Raw genomic sequence first — 17,822 nt, forward strand, 5'->3', positions numbered from 1 at the left:
TGCTCTGCTCGATTGATTTGAAGCTGGCTGCTCAGGGGTGTGTCCTTTCTCAGGAACGGTGTCCTTTCTGCTGCAGCTAACAGCAGTTGAAGGATATAACTGAGCATGTGCGTCCATCTCAGTGAGCAGGACAGAGAAATAAGAAGGGCAAACAGAAGGTGGCGCTATACAGATAGATTTAAGTGAATAACTCAGGGGCTATAATACATTCTTAATTACATGTGATTACAGAAGAGTTCAGATCCAAGGGCTGGCTTGGAAAAATGTAGAATATTTTTCATGGTCCAACCCCTTTAAAAAGGCACAAAACAGGTCGATCACTAAAGAGTTAAAAAATAAATAGCTGCCTTCAAGAAAACCACAGACTTTTCCTCCCCAAACAGAACATGACATATTTAAACTACTTTCTTATCACTTTACCAAAATTTTAAGATTTATTAAAAGTAATAACATAATTATATCATTCCAAGTTTAAAAAGGCAAATATTACTTAATTAGGTTTTTGTAGAATTATTTTAAGACAAAAAAAATAAAAATCTAATATTCAATTTTTAATAAAGGAATAAGAATTTCAACAAAATCCATCTTCCTTATTGCAGTGATCTCCGGCCTATAGTCTCACTGCTGATTGGAGACCATTGGCTCAGAGATTTTTATTATTATTTTTATTTATTTTTTAATTTAGGAAAGGGCTGTGTTTCCAGACTGTGACCTGAAGAGGGCACCATTCATCTAAAATGTACATCATAAGTGCCCACAGCAAGGAGCAGACCCCTCCCGGTGACAGGTGGAGCGATCGGGACTCGATCGGTTACTGCAGGATGATAGCCACTCGATAAAATAGAAGAGCCGCCCGGGTAGCAATCTAGTGTTCAGCGCTCGTTTTCTACACTGTATGGGAAGCAAAAATAGGATTCTTCTTTCTCCACATGAAAACGTAGGACAGGAGCTCCACACACACACACACACGGATGGATTCTCGGCTGCATTCAGTTTGTGCGGAGCTGGTAATCTGCAGGAGGAAAGAAAAAAAAAAATATGTGAAAAAAATATATTTTTTTAAAACATATGCAAAGTGCATTATACTAATGAGCCAGACATAATTTGAGAGCGTGGTGTTCAGAATTTTATGGATTGGTGGTGGGATCCAAAGGATCAGGCAGAATAAAATCCAACCTCTTTTTATTTTGCCGAGATCAGATATGGGGGTCTGTTTATCTTAAAGGGGTTATTCCCCTTTGTAAAAAATGAGAATCAGACATCATATAGCACATGATCATACCTTTCTAACAAAGCTAGAACCAGCCCTGTACCTCACATGGATCCAGAGATCTCCCCATGCATTGCTCTGCTAAATTTATATCAGGCTGGCAGCTCAGGGGGAGTGTCCTTTGTGCTGCCACACTCTCCCTATCACAGCTAAGAGGGTGCATTTCCCTATGACAGCTCAGGGGGAGTGTCTTTCTTGCTGGAGCTCTCCCCCTATCACAGCTCAGGGTGGCATCCTTCCTGCTGCAGCTCTCTCCCTATTGCAGCTCAGGGGGAGTGTCTTTCTTGCTGGAGCTCTCCCCCTATCACAGCTCAGGGTGGTGTCCTTCCTGCTGCAGCTCTCTCTCTATGACAGCTCAGGGGGAGTGCCTTTCTTGCTGGAGCTCTCCCCCTATCACAGCTCAGGGTGGCATCCTTCCTGCTGCAGCTCTCTCCCTATTGCAGCTCAGGGGGAGTGTCTTTCTTGCTGGAGCTCTCCCCCTATCACAGCTCAGGGTGGTGTCCTTCCTGCTGCAGCTCTCTCTCTATGACAGCTCAGGGGGAGTGTCTTTCTTGCTGGAGCTCTCTCTCTATCACAGCTCAGGGTGGTGTCCTTCCTGCTGCAGCTCTCTCGCTATTGCAGCTCAGGGGGAGTGTCTTTCTTGCTGGAGCTCTCTCTCTATCACAGCTCAGGGTGGTGTCCTTCCTGCTGCAGCTCTCTCCCTATTGCAGCTCGGGGGTCATGTCCTTTCTCCCTATCACAGCTCGGGAAGGGGGGGCCTTTCTGCTGCAGCTCTTCCCCTGTAACTGCCACAGCTTCTAACAGAACATATGGCTGGTGTCAGTTGAAGATTTTAACTGAGCGTGTGCGACCACCTCAGCGAGGTGGACAAGAACTAAGGAAAATAAACAGCAGGTGGAGCTATACAGATGCATATTATTGAATAACTCAGTGGTTATACTACATTTTTTAATTATAATCAATTCCAAAAATATTCAGACCCAGGGGCTGGTGTGAAAAATGTAGAATATTTTTGGTGGCACAACCCCTTTAAGCTGACCCTGTAAAAATGGTCAGGAAAGACCATCCCATATCCACAGTACGGTACATACGCTATTCATCTTTTTTTTTTCAGCTTTAATGTAAGTTCTGTGTTGGTGACCAGTAGGGACCTCTGGTCAGACCAACCATATATTGGGAGGTTTGGGGAAGCTTTATGATGGTATCACATGGGTGACCGGCGTATAGGAGGCCTTCGAGTTGGATCGGGTCTCTACAAGAGGCTGTAATTCTGAACCTTTCTAATCCATACGGGTCACGTACCTCCACTTTGGGTTATGTATCTGACCCATGGAAGCGCTTGGTATCCACTTTTTTCAATTATCTTCATGTAACGAACCTTGGAGACAATAAAGATAGCAATTAATACAATTATTTTAGTTGTAACATAATGTAATAATGTAACGTATTAACCCCTTTACTACCCAAAACCACTATGGATACTGGAAATAACCCTCTCACTGTGCTAGACCACCGGGGATTCTGACATTACCCCCTTCACTGCCCCAGACCACTCAGTATACTGACGTGAATGCCATCACTGCCCTAGTCCACTTAGGTGGATCCTTACACAAACTCCCTCACTGTCCTAGACCGCAAGGAATACTGGTATTAACCCCTCCACTAAGCAGGCCGCCAGGAATACCTGGCTGCTGTATGGTTAAATATTAGGGCACTGCACATTAAGGAGCATCTGTCAGCATGATCAACCCTAGTAAACCAGGTGTGCTGCCTGGTAGGGTAATCATGTAAATTAAAATAATAACTATGTTATGTCTATAGGTAGAACCATTGCAGAGATATCCAGTGATATGCAAATGAGCTGGTTTGAGCATGAAGGGCCTGGTCGGAGCCCTTGGAGCACCGCAGACCTTGGAGCACTGCTTTAGTAACACCTCTGCTCTGGGCAGCACCCCCTCCCCTTGCTTTATTGTCTAGCCCTGTTAATTAAGGGGAAGGAGGGAGTGCCAAGATCAGAGGGACGTTACAAAGGCAGTGCTCCGAGGGCTACGGCCAGACCCTTGTGGCTCGAAACAGCTCATTTTCATATTACAAAAAATTCAGATATCTTGGGAACGGTTCTACATACAAAAGTATAAATGTAACACTGCGCGCTATCGATAGATCAGTTAAATGTATTAGAATGTACAGAAATATAGTTAAAATGAATAGCTGGCAATCTGCAGAGTCATTTACCGCTCAGACATGTAATAACACAGGCGCGCTACAAAGTGTCCAAGTCCTACCTTAAACGCACGTGTACGTGTGGAGGTGCAATGTTCTGCAGCGATCCTCTTCTTGTATTTCTCTGTAATAGCGCAGAAGGGGAAGCGGGTCCAAGGGGAGAGGATGGCCAGCATAGGCTAGTATTATAGTTATATTACAATAGGTATTGGGAATATAGCCCCGGCCGGTGGCAAAAATATTCCCGTTACCTGTGGGTTAATGCTCACGTCTGAGCAAGTGACGTCACCGCACACTGAGCTACGGGTAGTAGTGGGAGTCAAACTTCCTACGCGTTTCGAGTACGGGCGGTACTCTTCATCAGGGAACGTTCATCAGATAAGATGTGGGAGGGAGGGGGGGGGGGGGATGAATCCCTGAACACATACCCTATATATTGTCACAGCATGTTATCAGGCACCACTTACTTGGATTCCAGAGACTGTGAAATAAGGAATTTCGAACTTGACGCTGATTGGAGGTTTTCCTTCAAGATCTTCTGTCTCCACGCTGGGTAGTCCAAAGTGCGCCCTCATCAGGTACTCCTTCCCTCCCTGTATAATGACGACTAGTGTTAGAAAACATTAATTCACAGTGAGCTCCGAGACATTCCTGGTGGTCCAGTGACATCCCAGACATTCCTGGTGGTCCAGAGACATCCCTGTTGGTCCACTGGGCTCAACTACTAACATACATGACATCTACTTGAAGAGCATCAAGTGATACAAATACACAGAGTTGTGACAAAAGCTAGCCACGTACAGTAGATGCCATCACTCTTCATGATCCAACTGATATGAATGAAACGATAATGAATAAAATCTCCAAGTCCTGCTCACCGGAAATGACTTGATGGTCCACACGACCACATTCCTCTCAGGAACATATTTAGCATTGCCCACGCTGGTCTTAAATTTTGGAGAATCTGCATCACTTGGAACAGGAACTGAAATCTCCACGTTGTTTGCCACAGATTGTTTCTTAAACTGACCCTTTGCCTGGTAGAAGAGAAACCAGAGAAATGAGACCAGGAGGCTTCATGCAGTGTGTTACGTGAACGGGCTGTGAGACGCATCGTCAAACCCCCAGTATCAGACCACACATCACATCGCGCATCCTCCCCGTCTGTGGCGGTAAGAAACCATTCCGTAATTTCTCCACAATTTTATGGGGCCTTCTTACCTTCACCATGATTTCCAGTCGACTGTGGCTGAATTTCTCTATGACGGATTCGATCCAAATCAGAGGTTTGACCTGCACAGATTAAAAGACAATGGAACATAACTACATAATCACCACAGTGTATGACGGAATTACAAGATTGTTGCAACGCTGGCCCGGGTGCACCCCCGTCTTGCTCATCTGCTTCAGTGCTCCAGGTCCTAGCGGCATGGACCTGTCTGCCGCTCTGTACCCTTAGGGTGGGCACACCCTAATCTTCACCAGCCTATGGCTGGCCACCTCGGGGTACTTAGTGTAGCTTCCCCTGTGGGAGGGTGTCTGAGCAATAAGGATCCTAGTTTATTAGTTCCTGCTAAAGTGTGCTATATTTGTCTGTCCCAGTACCGACCTCTGCCTGTTTCCTGGATTCTGACCATTCACTGCCTGATCTGACCCGTGCCTGATCATCGTACTGACCCTTTGCTGTCTGCCGTGACGTCAGACTGTTTCCTGGATTTCATGAACTCTGCCTCCTCTGACCTCGGCCTGTCCTTGACTATTATTCTGCCTGACGCCTCAGTGTTCTGCACCGGTGTCTCAAATCTCCATGGGTCAGATGTCAACCAAACAGAGACTACTCCAATCGGCCTGGTGGTTCCCCTGCAGCAAAGTTAAGAGCCCTGTCTAAGGGTTAAAGGGTGAAAACCAGAGGACTGCCAGGATAACGCTCTTAGGGGTAGCCCAAAGTCAAATATGTTCAGTTGACACAGTGGTTCCACACCCACTGCCATAATGCAGATGCATCAGATGGGAATCTACGAAATGGAAGTCCAAAAATGAGTCCAATTGTACTCAGTGACCCTTCTTCGCTGCCTTTAAAAAGTTTTTTTGTTTTAGATTTCCTTTTTCATACATCTCACTTTTCAGCTGTGCTAACTGGATGTTACTAGAAGGCTCCTCCAATTATCACTAGAGGTCCGAGAACTGAATGAAAAATCTATTGTGGCCACCTCTAAAGCCACTCAGAACAAATTTGTTAATCTAGATCAGCTACAGGAGACTAGATATGCAGAAATACGCAACCAACAGCAGCAGAGAGGACTGACTGCATACAGTTACTCAAACTGGTACCTGCGTATTCAGACGGTAAGACATCAGCTCAAAATCGCCATCTGGAGGTATAAACGAGATGGTGCGATCATTCTCAAAACGGGAAAGACGGACGCACTGGTGGAATTTCACATCTTCAAGCTCCACGGTCTTATTCTTATTACCTAGACATCGAATGTGGGTAAATCTCAACGTCACTATTGTGCTGTGATTTCACCTTCAATAAAACACAAGTATACTTGCCAAAAGTCTCATTTTTTTGTCCGAGGATCAGACTTCTAAGGGTTGGAGTTTACACAAGCTCGCATTAACAGCTCAGTTCTTCGGGCATTATGGCGGTCATTGGCAGTGGCAAAATGCCACAAATTCCAACAACTTTTGTGGGCAAGAAAAAATGAATTTGGGTAATCCCATCGTTCTAGAAAGATCTCAGTGTCAATGCCATCACCACCGAAGCCCCAGCTTTGACATTTGCTAAGATGATCCTTTAAAGAAGTTTTCCACCTACATTAATTGGAATATCATGGCTACCAAGCCACTATCTCCTTCAAAACCAATGCAGCTATGAGGCAGACTTCTGTGGATGCCCTAGCAGGCACTCTTTCTTTGGGCCTCCACCTTTATGCTTAATACTCATGATGTTAGAGATTAGGGTTTTGGTTAGATGGTACCCACCTGTGACATGTAGTTCCAGAATGCTCAATGGTTACCCCTCAATTTTTTTTGTGGTGATGTTTGATTCTGGTGGACATGCTCCATATTTCACAGCTCTATCTCAGGCCTGATGGATCCGAGTAGACTTCTATTTTTTCAACATATAGACCCCTTGGAAACTCAATGCTTCTCAGAGGTCAAGGGGTGCCTCTCAAGAGGGAAAGCTACAGCAAATGTGGGTGCCTTGGTCTACTTATATAAGCAATAATGCATTTACACCATCCATCTCATCTCCTCATACCTAGTCAGTCAACGGATCTATTTTACTATGCCTAGTTGACTTAAAGGGGCTGTCCAGGATATTTATATGGATGACCTATCCTCAGGATAGGCCATCAATATCTAACGGGCAGAGGTGGAGACACGTGTTTGGAGACAGCAGAAGCCCCCATAAGTTATATGTTGGGCCAAACAACCTCATTCCAGTCATTTCCCTTGACTAATACTTACGTCCTGTTAGCTCGAAGAGGACCCTATCGTTCAATCCAAGCCTCAGCTCCGGCATCCCCGATAGGAAGACTTTGAGTTTCACGCTTCCCACTATCTCGCTCAGTAGAACACTGCCATTAGTGTTCACCTGAAATACAACCATTTGGCCCATAAAGCACAGTACTAGAATGCAATTTACCAGCATCACAAACAAACAGGGTTGGTACTTGGTAGGCAAGTCTTGATATCGAGAAATTACCACAACACATGACATTCTCATTTCTCCAAAACGAAGACTCCAATAAAAAAAATAAAAAATACTCACCAGCAAGTTGACAGACTCAATTACATCTATGAAGACCTCGTTCTTCTTGTACTTGAGTCCCTCAGACCTCCAGGACACTGCATTTGTCACAGTGGTGGGAACTCGAGACTTGGCAGTTTCCAGTTTATTGCCTTGTTGTGTGATGTATCTAGACCAGAAGAAAAGGTAGATGAGCGATGAAGAAGACTGACTGTACGGACAACCACGTGATGACCTTCACACAAAACCCTTATGGGCCCCACATGAATCACTCTTGTAACTTGAAGGATGTAGAGCGTATATCCATACTTGCTAAGGTCTCAGAGAAGTTAATTACATGTATACTATTTCCAACCAGGTTCAGAGTGCGAGTTTAGATATTGGCAAAATGATTTTTCTGGATCGGAGGGTGGGCAAAACAAAAAATGAGCTTGACACCTACATGGTCAAAAGTAGCTTCTCTATTGGTCTTCATATTCAGCTGATTCCATCTACATGGCTAAAAGAAACTTCTCTTTTTTTTTTCTAAACCAGTGGTGCCCAACCATTTTTCGTCTGAGGGCCACACTAGACATGGTATAAATTTCGTGGGCCAGAACCAGGTAGCTTTGCCAGAAAGAAATGCAAACACTGTAAGGGGGCACGTGTGAGCATTACTAAAATACATAATATGTAGGCCTTCAAATCTGCATTGGAAGCTGCATTTGGAGTCTCTGTTGCAGATTCTGTAGAAAGACCAGACAAAAAAAGCTTTGTATGCAGCACTTTTGTGTCCGGTAAAAAGACAGGATACTGAACGGATCCCATCATAGTCGGTGGAGTCTGTTCAGCTTCTTCCCTGTGGGGTGACAGGAGGAGAGGGAAGCAGGGTCACTAGTGGGGTGACAGAAGAAGGGGGGGGGGGGAGCAGGGTCACTAGTGAGTTGATAGGAGGAAGGAGGAGCAGGGTCACCAGGGACCAGTCACACGAGTCCACGGCTCGTTACCTATCCAGTGGCCCTGTCATGTTTCCCAAGGTCCTCGGGCAGCGTGCCCCGCTCTCATTACAACAGCCATCCCGGGAGCTGGCCCCTCCTCCTTCCAGCTTCCCCAGATGCAAGACCTGTATAGCTCCGGCGTGCGCCTATACCAACCAATAACAAAGCTCCTTGCTGTAAGGAGCTTTGCTATGGGTAAAGGCACAGGCAGCATCGCTGCGCTGCCTGTGCCGTTCAAAGTGCTCACTGAGTCGATGAATGTGGGGGAAAAGTCTAAGGCATATTGGTACACCTTAGACCTTTTCCAGGGAGTATCCCAGGCCGCAGGTTGGGCATCACTATTCTAAACTATACTTTACGTTTAAAATTATATGGACATCACACCTGTATGGGTTTGTTGGATGTCTCATTCCAAAACCATGAGTGTAAAGATAAAGTTGGGTCCCTTTGGGGGCTGGAATAGCCTTCGCTCTTCTGGGAAGGCAGCCAACAGTTTTTTGGAGTGTGTCAATTCAGCCAAAAGATCATTTGTGAGGTCAGTCACTGATATTGGATGAAAAGGTCTGGCTCACAATACACCTGCCGTCCACCGCAAACCCATCACGCCATGTGTTTATGGAGCACCCTTGTACACAGGGTCACAGTTATGCCAGAACAGGACAGGTTACCACAAAACTGGAGATGACAATTCTGTAAAATGTCTTTGTATGCTGTAGCGCTAACTTTCATTTTTGCTGGAGATAAGGGATCAAACTCTGAAAAACAGCCTTACACCATTATCCCGGCTCCACCACATTTTTAAGTAGGCACTATTTATTCTGGCAGGTATCCACCATACACAGATTCATCCATTTGACTGCCAGATAGTGGGAGGCGATTTATCACTCCAGGTTACATATTATCACTGCTCCAGAGTCGTCACGACAGGCTTTACACGAGTTCAGCCAACGACTGGCATTGTGCATGGTGATCTTGGGTTTGTTGGCAGATGTTCTTCCATGAAAACTCAATTATGGAGCTCCCGACTCACAGTTCTTGTCCTGATGTCACCTCCAGAAACGGTATCGACCAGTGAACCAAGTGATGCAACAGCAGATAGGGAATTCTAAAGCATTTCAGTTCTGGGTGACCTCACTCTACTGACTTCTGACCTCATCTCATGGCAGACCTATTGTTATTCCTAGACACTTCCACTTCACAATAATAAGGTAGATAATAATAAGGTAGATCCAGGGAGTCACAAACTTGTGGCAAAAGTTCCAGGTTTAAAGTCACTAAGCTCTTCGCCACGACCCATATTACTGCAAGTATTTGTCTATGGAGAGTACATGAGAGCTTGATTTATGTACCATTTAGCAATGGGCGTGACTAAAACATTAGAACTCAATAATTAGGTGCGGTGTCCACATACATTTGGCCATATATGTATAATCTATACTAATATATCCATGTCTACAAAGGGGATAAGAGTTTTGGTGATGTTCTATTACAATATGGCACATAATTGGACCGTAACAAGAAGGTTGTGTTCCTTCAAAATAGCACCATGTAGAATGGGAACGACCATCCACCACATGATGGTCATGTCCTGGTGGACTAATCTAGTCCACAGCTCTACAAAGGAGGTCTGAAATATGGGCAAGTGTGGGAACAACCCACCACTACACATTGACCACGTTCTGGTGGACTAGTCTAGTCCATAGCTCTACAAGAAGTCTCCTCAGATATGGGCAAGTGTGGGAACAACCCAACACCACATGTTGGCCATATTTTAGTATACTAGTCTAGTCCATAGCTCTACAAAAGAGGTCTCCTGTGGAATGGGCAAGTGTATTTTCAAATCTACACCAGTCCAGTTGTCTGGATTTAGAGAAGTCCAGCAATGGAGTAAGGAGTGTAACAGTCTAAGAATATTTTCTTGGAAAGGTTAATAACTTACTCTTGCAGAATTTTGCTTTCTGTGGTCTGAGGAAACCCAAAATCCATCACCTCATCCAGCAGCTCATAGACAATGACGAAGTTGTCACGGATGCTTTCTTCTTCCAACTCCTTAAAGTACTCAGTAAAAACCTACGTTCGGGAAGAAAGGATGGACATGTATAACCCATTGACCTCAATCCTAGCTGCACACATGGACAATCCCCTGATGGATGGCGCTAGTCCTGGGGTGTGATAGGCTTCAGTCTAGGGTAACTACTCTCAGTTGCATTCTCTTAAGTCAAGGGGAACAAAAATCTTATCATCCAGGATGGGTGGTCGTCTGATCTAGGTCTAGGCAAGGGAATCAGCAACCTCTGGCACTCCAGCCATTATGAAACTACAACTCCCAGAATCCTTCATTCATTTCTAAGGGAGTTACTAGAGCAGCCAAGCCGGTATGTATGCTGGGAATTGTAGTTTCAGAGCTGCTGAACCCTGGTGTGGGCTAATTCACGATCACTTACCTCTACAACTCTATACAGGAAGGAGTAGACCAGAGCTGCATTCGCGTTCTTATTGGTTAATGCAACCACTGAAGAGAACGTTAAGGACTACAACCCTACAGATGTCATAAGATTAAGCGTCTTTAAAAAACATGGCTGCTTTCATTTACAAAAAAAAAGAATATATATATATATATAGCGCCCCACCTGTCCTCAGGTTGTGTCTGGTACTGCAGCCCCCCCCCCCTCCCCAAACACTTGCATGCAGCTGGGCTACAATACCAGACGTGTCCCACAGACTGGTGTGGAGCAGTTTCTAGATGAACGCAGTCATGTTTTTCTAACAACCCAGGGTACAAGACCTACTGATTCTGTTGGGTTATTATATAAGATTTTGCTCAGTGCCCAATATTAGATGAAGAACCTTTAATTACTAAGGGTGACAATCACTTTTATGTAAAAGACAGGTTGTCACAGCCACGCCCCTGCTACCAGACAGTAAAGCGGGTGTCACGGAAACAGGAGCAGCTGCGATAGCTCAAATTTTTTTCAAAGGTCCTTGGAAAACGAAAGCCGCAACCTGATTGGCTACCATAAGCATTCCCATTCCAATACTTTTTTTGGAACATTTTTCCTTAAAGGGGAACTCCACTTAAAATAATTTTTCTATTGAATGGATGATTTTGGTGGGGCACAACAGCTTAGCTCCCCCTCATTTACAAAAAACAGAACCTGAATCTGTACTCTTCAGAGATTTCCATGGCAGAGGAGGATTTTAGGCAGAACCCCCCTTTTAAATAAAGGAGGCTCCAGGGTGCATCATTCTCTCCCAGAATTAGAACAGTGGATTATTTCTTATACATGTTCCTGGTCAGGCCGTGACAACCCTTGCCCGCGCTTGGCATGTAGGGTACCTCCAGTTTTTGCCAGGAGCATCATTTTGGCTGTTGTGTCAGTCTGCCACGTGACCATCTTAATGGGGCTGTCCACTTTTTCAAAGGCCAGGTGCCACGAAAACGACCAGCTGCAAGGTTCCTCTAGAGCAGGCATGCCCAACCTGCGCCGTTCAAGCTGTTGCAAAGCTACAACTCCCAGCATAGCCTACAGCTATTATGGCATGCTGGGAGTTGTAGTTCTGCAGCAGCTGGAGGGCTCCCAGTAGGCATTCTTGCTGGGCTGTTCTCAAAACAACCACAGAAGTGAATGGAGCATGCTGGGGGTTGTAGTTTACCAACCGCTGGAGGTGGCCAAGCGGTTTCTAATGCATGACCTAGGGGCATGCTGGGAGCAGAAGTTTCTCAACTGCTAGGGTCCGGGCCCCTGCGCCGACACAGATACACCACGCGCTGGGTATGGCGGTCGCTGTGCGACGTCAGGAAGGATACGGTACAGGTTGCTGTGCTTGATCCACAAGAAGTGGACTTTCCCGTGGATGAGAAGCGGCGTCAGGTTGCCTTCTTCCTCCCTTTGGACGATCAGCGGCATAAAATGATCGATCTCCGCCATGTTGATGTCCCCCTTGTAATTGCGGCAGATGAGCGGCTGCACAAAGACAGGTAAATAGACACGGTTACAAGGTGAGGTAGGTACTTACCGGCCTGTAGAAAAACTTTATGGTCTTCCCCTTTAAATCCATAGTGTTCACATTTATTGGTTGCCATAGCGACTACCATACATTTCAATGCAGTGACCACAGGTATTAAGAAAGGTGCCCTACTTGTCTCCCCTAAGTTACACTGGTGGGGTGCTGTGGCACTACAGGTCCCAGCAAGCCCATAAAACAGAGCTTCCCTGTAACGTGGCCTATTACAGTCCAGTGCACATTATAAGCTCCTCGTATAATAGAGAAAGGCGTCTATGTCGTTCCTGTCACGATAAAAAAAATAAAAGTTTCCTCTTTTCTATAACGTTAATGGCTTTACGGAACTACATTTCCCGGCGTCCCCTCCCATTGGAGACCGCGGAGGGCATCATGGGAAATGTAGTCCCGTCACAGCCAGGGTGGACGGGACGCTCCAGCTCTGCACGCGACGTGGCAGGGACACTTACCTTTCCCTTCAGGTCCAGGACGAAGACGGCAGAGGCAGACATGGTGACACTTGTGCGTGTAATACGGAGGAAGGGGACCGAGCTGCTAGGAAGTGACTGCCACTGTGTCAGCTCCCTAATGGCTGCCACCTTCCTCTTCCTGTGTGTGCACCTGTCCTACGTCACCGGCTCAGGTACAGGCCAGGTGTGCTTCTTAAAGGAGCCTCCCCCCTGCAGGCGGGTGCGGTCACCTTAAGGAAGCCAGGCACATCACTTTTCAGGTTTTTCAACCTTCAGCTACAACTCCCAGCATGGCCCCGATGAGCGCTGTAGTACCACAGGTTGCAGAGCAAACCGCAACAGCAAAAAAAAAAAAAAAAAAAAAGCGTAGTCGCGGTCTGCTCATCTCATTTCCATCCAGACTTGGCTTTTATAGTGTTTTCCCACGAGCCATTGCACTTCCTTATCTGTTTGGGGGATTGTGGGTAAAGAGAATTCCAGAAGGGCAGTAAAGACTGACACTAGAAGGGAAGAACAGTGGCATAGCCTGTGGGCGCTGTCATGGCTGACTTTAGGAGTTGTTTCGTCACCTCACGACGTTGCTTTGGAAGGAAGCGTCTATTTCAGGGCGATCTGCAGACAGGATGTGTTTCGCCATTATTCTCGGCGTCACAGTTTGCGGAAGTCGTGGGCGTCACAAGACCCCATCAGCTGCAGATTACAGTGGTGGAAGGAAGGGGCAGGGGGTGTGACCTCCTGAGCGCCACGCTTAAAAGGTGTCAATTAAAGGGGAAGAGTACATGTAACCTTCAAAAATTGCCACACGTGTGGTGCCCTAAGCCACATAAGGCTACGTGCACACGACTGTATGTGTTTTGCGGTCCGTTCCGTATGGCATCCTTTTTTTTTTTTTTGCGGATCCATTGTAATGATGCCTATCCTTGTCCGCAAACTAGAAAAAAAAAGGACATGCACTATTTTTTTTGCGGAGCAACGGGACGGACATACTGATGCGGAGCCATTGAAATTATTGGGTCCGCATCCTATACGGCAAAAAAAAAACAAAAAAACGGATCGGACACGGCCTCTATGGTATATGGTGGGGCAGAGGAGTAGCTTGAAGCCCTGGGGCCCCTTAAATCTGTAACAGGGCCCCCACTACCATATGTCATCCATAATACCAGTGTCTTATGTGGAATTAGGGCCCCCTCAGGTGCGATTGCTACCTCTGTACCCCCTGAGCTTCACCCCTGCTTAGGGTGTTATGCCCAGAGTGGCGCACTGCCCCCTATTGGACATCAGCAGCACCACAGAATCAAGGAGGGGCCTTATCATAAATGGCCCTTGAACAGGCTCCATTGCTTTAGGTAGTGCTGAGCACATCACTCTGGTTAGCGGAGGGATGTACGAGTGGTCCAGTCTCTTCGATGTCACCCCCTGCACTAGATGTGATATATCTCCCCTAATGTATTGTGCCTATGCAACAGGGGCGGGGGGGAGGAGGTAGCTATAGGGGGGCAGAGGGAGCAGTCACAGCCGGGACCCCTCTGTGCTTTGAATGGTACAGGGAGGGGAGGGGGGGGGGGGTAGCTATAGGGGGGCAGTCACACCCGGGACCCCTCTGTGCTATGAATGGTACAGGGAGGGGAGGGGGGGTAGCTATAGGGGGGCAGTCACACCCGGGACCTCTCTGTGCTATGAATGGTACAGTGAGGGCCCAGCCCACACCCAAGTGATTTGGAGAATCCAGTATGGCGGTTAGCGGCCTGTATGGGCACTGCTATAGCGCTCCATTGCACAGGATGATGGTCTGATGACAGAAATGTGGCGCAATTTGGGCACAAAATGCCACATCTTAGGTCCGCTCCCTTCCTATACAGCCCCACCCCTATTGGGAGCAAGTCGAAAGATAATGTAGAAACTCCATTTGTGCCAAATTGCTCCACAATTGCCCTACTTAACGTAAATTCTAGGTTTAGACGCATTAATAAAAACAGACCATTGGGGGTTTTTCTTGGTGCACGAAGGTATTTTTTGTCCATGTCCGTTCAGTTTTTTTTTTGTGTGCTGCCTGTATGCAGAACCATCCATTTCAATGTGGCAACAAAGTCTGTTCTGCAAAAAAACAAAACAAAACAAAAAAAAACCCTATCCTTCCTTGTCATCCCTTTTTTTTCCGGATTATTGTTTTGCGTCTGCGTTACAGTCGTGTACATGAGCCCTTATGAGATGTGCTACAAACTGGGCTTTTTTTGGGCTTTTTTTGTTGTGCTTGAAACTCCTTTATATATAAAAAAAAAAAATTAAAGGGAACCTGTCATCGGGATTTTGGGTATAGAGCTGAGGACATGGGTTGCTAAATGGCCGCTAGCACATCCGCAATATCCAGTCCCCATAGCTCTGTGTGCTTTTATTGTGTCAAAAACCCCATTTGATACATATGCAAATTAACCTGAGATGAGTCCTGTCCCTGACTCATCTCACGTACAGGACTCATCTCAGGTTAATTTGCATATGTATTAAATAGTTTTTTTGACACAATAAAAGCACACAGAGCTATGGGGACTGGGTATTGCGGATGTGCTAGCGGCCATCTAGCAACCCATGTCCTCAGCTCTATACCCAAAATCCCAGTGACAGGTTCCCTTTAAGTCAAAAGTTCATAAACAAAAAATACATAAATCACAAAAAAAAAAAATTGTTGAAATCTGCTTTTTACGATAATTTTTTTTAGAAAAAAATATTATAAATTAAAAATGTGAAGGAAGTGTAACGGGCACGTTCACATGGCGGTTATGTTACGGAAAAATCTACAGCGAAATTAGAAGCCGATTTCTGCTGTGAATCCACAGGCAGAGACGAGAATCAGCAGGTCAGGTTTTATTTATTTATTCAATTTTTTTTTTTTTCACGCCGCGCAGATTCCCATTGAAAACAATGGAACATGAGTTAGATGGATTGCACTTGGACTTGGATGTGGAATACCCGCCATAGTGATTCACAAGTGGTTGAAGGGTGACAGAACACCCTCCGGTGGCCCCAGACACTGTCCAGTAATGGACCCAAAAGTCCAGCAGAAGACAACCCACCCTAATTACAGAAGTATCATATAACCCCACAACCGACTGGTACGGCACCACAGACGTAACCCTGGGCCAAGCATAAACTAAAACCACAAAATAAGAGAGGAGGATCTGTACAAAACCTTTATTATCAGAGGAGTTCATTCCTGAAGACGTTTTTAAGGCGCAGGTTCATACAAACCGCAGGGAGCAATGACATTTGGTATCGTAAACATGGCGGACAGAAGTATATATATATATATACATACAAATACATAAAACACTCTCCATGCAAATATATATATAAAAACTATAAAAAAAAAAAAAAAAAAAAAAAAAGCAATGGACAGTCCAGTTAACTTTAGGTAAAAATATGGCGTCGGCATGTGACCACGAGGGTGGGCAGGGTGGTGTAAAAGAAGATTCTGCCTTCAAGAGCAGCGCCCCTTAGAGTAAATATCTGGGAAAGCTGGGTGACAACTAATAGTTCTTACAGTAGTCCACCCATCTTTCCTAGACTTCTGAATGGCAAGTCTGGCTAGTCATGTCGGGATCTGGGACGACAGATATTTGTTCGTAACCAGCCCGACTCAGGAGTCTAGGAAAGCTGTGAACAGTCCCAACCCAGCTTTCCCAGAAGCAGATATCCAAGTCGGAGCTCATTTTTTTCCCCATGATATAGAGCTCCCAGTTCCCTGCATTGACATGATTAAATTCTGTCTACCTGCAATCACCACTAGAGGGAGCTCCCTGCACAAATGTTTATACTCCATAATAAAAGCATGCGCAGTGAGCTCCCTCTAGTGGTGACTGCAGGTAGACAGAATTTTATTAGTAATTTTATGGCTTATGCAGCGGATTTGGTGCGCTTTATCAGAAAGAAAAAAAAGAAAAAGAAAAAAGATGGCGCTACAGAATGTTAGACATAAAAATTGATATGATTAGCCGTAAAGCTGGCAGAGGGGTGTACAGGATTGGAGACACATGTCTGCCTGCCTCTAGAAGCAGCACCACGCCTGTCCACAGGTTGCGTGTGGCTCAGTTCAGCTCCCTACAATGCAGCAGAGCCACAATACCACACATATCCTTTTGGGCAGGGGTGGCGCTGTTTGTTAAAGAAAGCAGCCATGTTTCTCTACTCTTGTACAACCCCTTTAAGCATTTTCCGACACGACATTATGTATATACATCCCGTATCTTCGTGGCTGGACACCGTAGTATGGCGCCCTCGTGTCCGGCCCGTGAGGTCATTACATGCAGTGGTGACGTCACAGCAGTCACTTCCCGTCCTCGTCTTTGTTCTTTTTGTTCAGCAGTTTCTGTAAGTTGGCGGACATGTAGTAAGGTCTCTCTGTGGAGCCGTCGTTCCTTTCCAGATCTTCCACTGTGCAGGAGGGAATGGAGATGTGAAGACGGGGGTATGTAGGGTACATGGGGGGCGCTGACGTATAAAGAGGCACATGTTTGTGTGAGCTCAGGTCATGCAATAGGTAAAACAAGGCACTGGGTGTTGGCGAGTTACATACATGATGTGTTTTGTACACACGTGAAGAAAGGTACTGACAGGTTAACCCTTCGTTATCCCAGGCCTCCAGCCTAACCCCAGATCCATTAAATCTATAGCCCGCCCGACGCTGCCAAGTGCGGCGGTCTCTCTCCGGGCATGAGGTACAGAAGGAGGAGGGCTAGTAGTAGAGAGAGGCGAGGTACGCTCAGCACCGCCGGCACCTTCAGCTTTGGCTTTCACTGGATTTTAGGAGCTCGGCGTCTTTTTTCAGCAGAATCCGGCTGAGTTCCGGAGACATGTAATATGGCCGCTCCAAGGAGCCATCATTCCTCTCCAGATCTTCACCTTGTTAAGCATCAGCCCAGTCACAGAGGCAGATAGAATGAAAGACAAAGAAAGGGGGTGAGAGGAGCAGAGAAGGGACGCAAGGAGGGGGAGGGAAGGGGCGCGAGGAGGAGCAGGGAAGGGGCGCGAGGAGGAGCAGGGAAGGGGCGCGAGGAGGAGCAGGGAAGGGAGGGATGCAAGAAGAAGCAGAAAAGCGAGGGATTTAAGGAGGAGCAGACAAAGAAGGTGCA

At 46.2% G+C, this 17,822-nt stretch overlaps 2 protein-coding genes across 6 annotated transcripts in view; both read right to left on the reverse strand.

Moving 5' to 3' along the window:
- Positions 1–411: 411 nt before the first annotated feature.
- On the reverse strand, positions 412–13,384 carry AP1M2 (adaptor related protein complex 1 subunit mu 2). 3 transcript variants are annotated; one of them, XM_044282819.1, is made up of 12 exons: positions 13,269–13,384; positions 12,036–12,192; positions 10,672–10,739; positions 10,167–10,297; positions 7,272–7,419; positions 6,968–7,094; positions 5,825–5,967; positions 4,715–4,786; positions 4,372–4,530; positions 3,961–4,086; positions 2,573–2,648; positions 412–1,012 (listed from the first exon to the last, which is right to left on the reverse strand). In XM_044282819.1, the coding sequence occupies exons 2-12, from the start codon at positions 12,154–12,156 to the stop codon at positions 990–992; spliced, it is 1,194 nt and encodes a 397-aa protein (XP_044138754.1). In that variant the 5' UTR covers positions 12,157–12,192; positions 13,269–13,384; the 3' UTR covers positions 412–989. The 3 variants fall into 3 exon arrangements, with proteins under 3 accessions (XP_044138754.1, XP_044138753.1, XP_044138755.1); XM_044282818.1 differs by lacking the exon at positions 13,269–13,384 and adding an exon at positions 12,700–13,250; XM_044282820.1 differs by lacking the exon at positions 13,269–13,384 and adding an exon at positions 12,368–12,494.
- Positions 13,385–15,871: 2,487 nt separating this feature from the next.
- The window catches only part of SLC44A2 (solute carrier family 44 member 2), a 42,006-nt gene continuing 40,055 nt past the window's right edge, over positions 15,872–17,822 (reverse strand). For 2 of the 3 annotated variants that reach the window (XM_044278809.1, XM_044278810.1), the window contains exon 22: positions 17,133–17,592. In XM_044278809.1, the coding sequence (XP_044134744.1) occupies positions 17,471–17,592 (122 nt within the window). In that variant the 3' untranslated portion in view covers positions 17,133–17,470. The other variant, XM_044278811.1, reaches the window with a different exon arrangement.

Source organism: Bufo gargarizans, chromosome 2, assembly GCF_014858855.1.
Source record: "Bufo gargarizans isolate SCDJY-AF-19 chromosome 2, ASM1485885v1, whole genome shotgun sequence".
NCBI classification, from domain to species: Eukaryota; Metazoa; Chordata; class Amphibia; order Anura; family Bufonidae; genus Bufo; species Bufo gargarizans.

What these genes read in the sequence shown, in the direction of transcription:
- AP1M2 (XM_044282818.1), bottom strand. Translation starts at nt 12,741, where the DNA reads ATGTCTGCCTCTGCCGTCTTCGTCCTGGACCTGAAGGGAAAG. An exon ending in TCCTGGACCTGAAGGGAAAG is followed by an intron (nt 12,193 to 12,699) that starts GTAAGTGTCCCT and finishes GTCTTTGTGCAG; the next exon opens with CCGCTCATCTGCCGCAATTA. An exon ending in TTGAGTCTGTCAACTTGCTG is followed by an intron (nt 7,095 to 7,271) that starts GTGAGTATTTTT and finishes GTTGTATTTCAG; the next exon opens with GTGAACACTAATGGCAGTGT.